Source organism: Chaetura pelagica, unplaced genomic scaffold, assembly GCF_000747805.2.
Source record: "Chaetura pelagica isolate M959 unplaced genomic scaffold, ChaPel_1.0 scaffold349, whole genome shotgun sequence".
Classification (NCBI taxonomy): Eukaryota; Metazoa; Chordata; class Aves; order Apodiformes; family Apodidae; genus Chaetura; species Chaetura pelagica.
This window is the reverse complement of record NW_009954611.1, coordinates 631,630-634,582: the sequence shown is the minus strand read 5'-3', so window position 1 is coordinate 634,582 and position 2,953 is coordinate 631,630. Positions and strand designations below refer to the sequence as shown.

Here is a 2,953-nt window from a genome sequence, read left to right as displayed (position 1 = left end):
CTTGGCCTTGTTGAACTTCATGAGGTTGGCACTGGCCCACCTCTCCAGCCTGTCTAGGTCCCTCTGGATGGCCTCCCTTCCCTCTAGGGTGTCAGCCACACCACACAGCTTGGTATCATCAGCAAACATGCTGAGGATAGACTCAGTCCCACTGTCCATGTCTCCAACAAAGATGTTAAACAGCACTGGTCCCAACACTGACCCCTGAAGGACACCACTTGTCACCTGCCTCCGTTTGGACATTGAGCCATTGAGCACAACTCTCTGGGTGTGGCCATCCAGCCAATTTCTTAGCCATCGAGTGGTCCACCTGTCAGATCCATGCCTTGTCAGTTTGGAGACCAGGATGTCATGTGGGACAGTGTCAAACGCCTTGCACAAATCCAGGTAGATGACGTCAGTTGCTCTGCCACCATCCACCATCTCTGTAGCCTTGTCGTAGAAGGCCACCAGATTGGTCAGGCACAACTTGCCCTTAGTGAAGCCATTTTGACTGTCACCAATCACCTCTTTATTTTCCATGTGCCTTCGCAGACTTTCCAGGAGGATCTGCTTCATGATCTTGCTGGATACAGAAGTGAGACTGACCGGCCTGTAGTTCCCTGGGTCTTCCTTTTCCCTCTTTTTAAAAATAGGGGCTATGTTTCCTTTTTTCCAATCAGCAGGAACCTCACCAGACTGCCATGACCTCTCCAATATGATGAAACATGGATTAGAGATGTGCAGAATCAAAGTCCAACAGATTGACTAGAATCTTTCAGAAGCTACACTCTCTGCTAAAATGTCCATACCCAGTTAATTCAAGCAGCTTTTTTGCTCTTTCTCTTCACAGAATATAAGAGTTTAGAGAAACCTACTCTAGCCTGGGGAGCTCTAGCCTATGCTTTCCCTTGAGACACAAGAAGCAGAAACCTTCTCCCTCCCAGGATCACATAGCGAGGAAGTGTCTATTGGCCCATCAGTGGAAGGTTTCTGGGCACCAAGACCTGCACCCACCCTGGCAAATGCCTTTTCCACTCACCTGTGAACATTTTCACAAAGTCCGCACTTGACATGCTCATAACTACATCCGCCGTCACTGGAGGCTTTCCAGAACCAGCACTCCCACCCTTGGTTTTCAGGTCAATGTACCAAGTGCCTCCATCATCACCTGAACAGAGAGTGTAAAGAGATGACCAGGCAGCAACAAGTGCCAAGCCCTCCCTACTCCTCCCTGACAGAAAGCCGTAGCTGTGCCCACCTGGAGCAGTTACACAACACTACCAATGTGGCAGGACTTTGCAAGAAGGTGCCACTTGCCCCATGCTCTGCCTGCAGCCCAAGGCAGCCTTGGGCAGACATCCCACAGGGCCACATGCAAAGGCAAGAGCCCAAAGGCAGCACTGTGCTGACACTGTGGTGGCAGCTGATGCGTTTACCACCATGTTGCCTGCAGCCTGTCTTGTTACACTGGCCCTCTGTGGTGAGGCCAGTGCTGGGGCAAAGCTGCCCATAAACACCAGGAGGGACAGCAGCTTCTGTGCATCACCATACAGAACAGAACTAAAGGGTGTGTCTTTGGAATCAGCTGAAGAAGGTGTTTGTTTGAAAATACCCAGCACCTGATGCTAGGAGCATGAGTGAGTGTTTGAAGGCTTTCCAAGCCATGGCCTTACCAGATAAGTCAAACTGGAAGACTCCCTGAGTAGTTCTCACATACTCCTCACTCAGTGCCCCCTGAATAACTCTGAATGTTTCTGCAACAGGACTCAGTGGCTTGGCTGAGGCTGCTCCTTCATGCATTAACTTCTCTTCAGATGCTTGGGAAGCACCTACAAGACAAAGATTATTGTTCTCTTTCAAACACAAAGCTCTTTAAAACAGCATGTAGAAACATCTATCAAGACCTCCCTTTGAAAAGATCTCAGCTTCACAGTAGGGCAAGTTAGTATTTTCCCACTACACTATTAACTCTGATAGAGGATGCTTTCAGCACCTGGGAATCTGAACAGGTGTAGAGCACTAAAGACAATTCTGCAATATATTTCACTTCCTACCATGCCAAAAGAAAAGTGAAAATCAAAACGCAGCAAATTTGGACTGTTCACAGTTCACTACAGATGCTTGCACAGCACATTGGTTTCTAATGCAATCTACAAACCCCTGACAGCACTCACAGAACACAATTCCATGTCTTTAGTAAACACCAGTTTCACCTCAAAATATTTCAGTCTTCTCCACCTTGCTAAGAACATAGATATACTCATTAAAGCTTATGCACAGTCTTATAAGCTGTACATCAATTCACTGCTTCAATCAGTATTTTACTGCACCACAGTGACCATGTACATTGAACAGTAACACATTTACAGTGTACAGGGCTGAACAAATTGGACAGCCTCTGAAAATGTTGTCAAAACCTTCTCAGGTTAAGTATCAAAAAACAGCTAGAACTGTTCTGTGAGTCCCTGCTAAATCATCTGCATTGTGAGGCTCAGGGAACTAAGACCTGGCAGAACAGTCCTTGTGCGACTCCCCAAAAAGCACTGGCAAGGGAAAGGGACTATTCAAACTTTGCCTCCTCTGCCCTTCTCTTTACCCTCTTCTGGCACTCCTGTGAAACTTGCTCAGCATTCTTCCTTGCCTTCCTACTTGTCACACTGCACTTCTGAAATACCAAAACTGATGCTTTTGTAAAAAAGGCTTCTCCACATCATCTAAGAAATGTTTAAATTGTGTAAATCGTGCAACATCAGTTAAGAAGCAATGGAGGCTTTACGCTGTGTTCTTTGCATATGTCAAGTCACACAAGACACTCCTGCAAATGTCCTGTTTGCCATTTCATTTCTTTTTCCAGCAATATTTACCTGTGACCTTCATACTGCCAGAATTCTGATGGTTAAAAAAGGATTCTTCAAAATAAGGCACTGACTTTATACCATCAATGTCCTGCAGGATGTAACATTCTTTCCCT

At 46.3% G+C, this 2,953-nt stretch overlaps 1 protein-coding gene across 1 annotated transcript in view; it reads right to left on the bottom strand.

Moving 5' to 3' along the window:
- HSDL2 (hydroxysteroid dehydrogenase like 2) overlaps positions 1-2,953 on the bottom strand; it is a 13,894-nt gene that overhangs the window by 843 nt on the left and 10,098 nt on the right. The window contains exons 9-10 of the mRNA XM_010005471.1: positions 1,656-1,811; positions 1,022-1,150 (exon numbers count right to left, since the gene is read on the bottom strand). Coding sequence (XP_010003773.1) covers positions 1,022-1,150; positions 1,656-1,811 — 285 coding nt within the window. The remainder of the gene's footprint in view (positions 1-1,021; positions 1,151-1,655; positions 1,812-2,953) is intronic.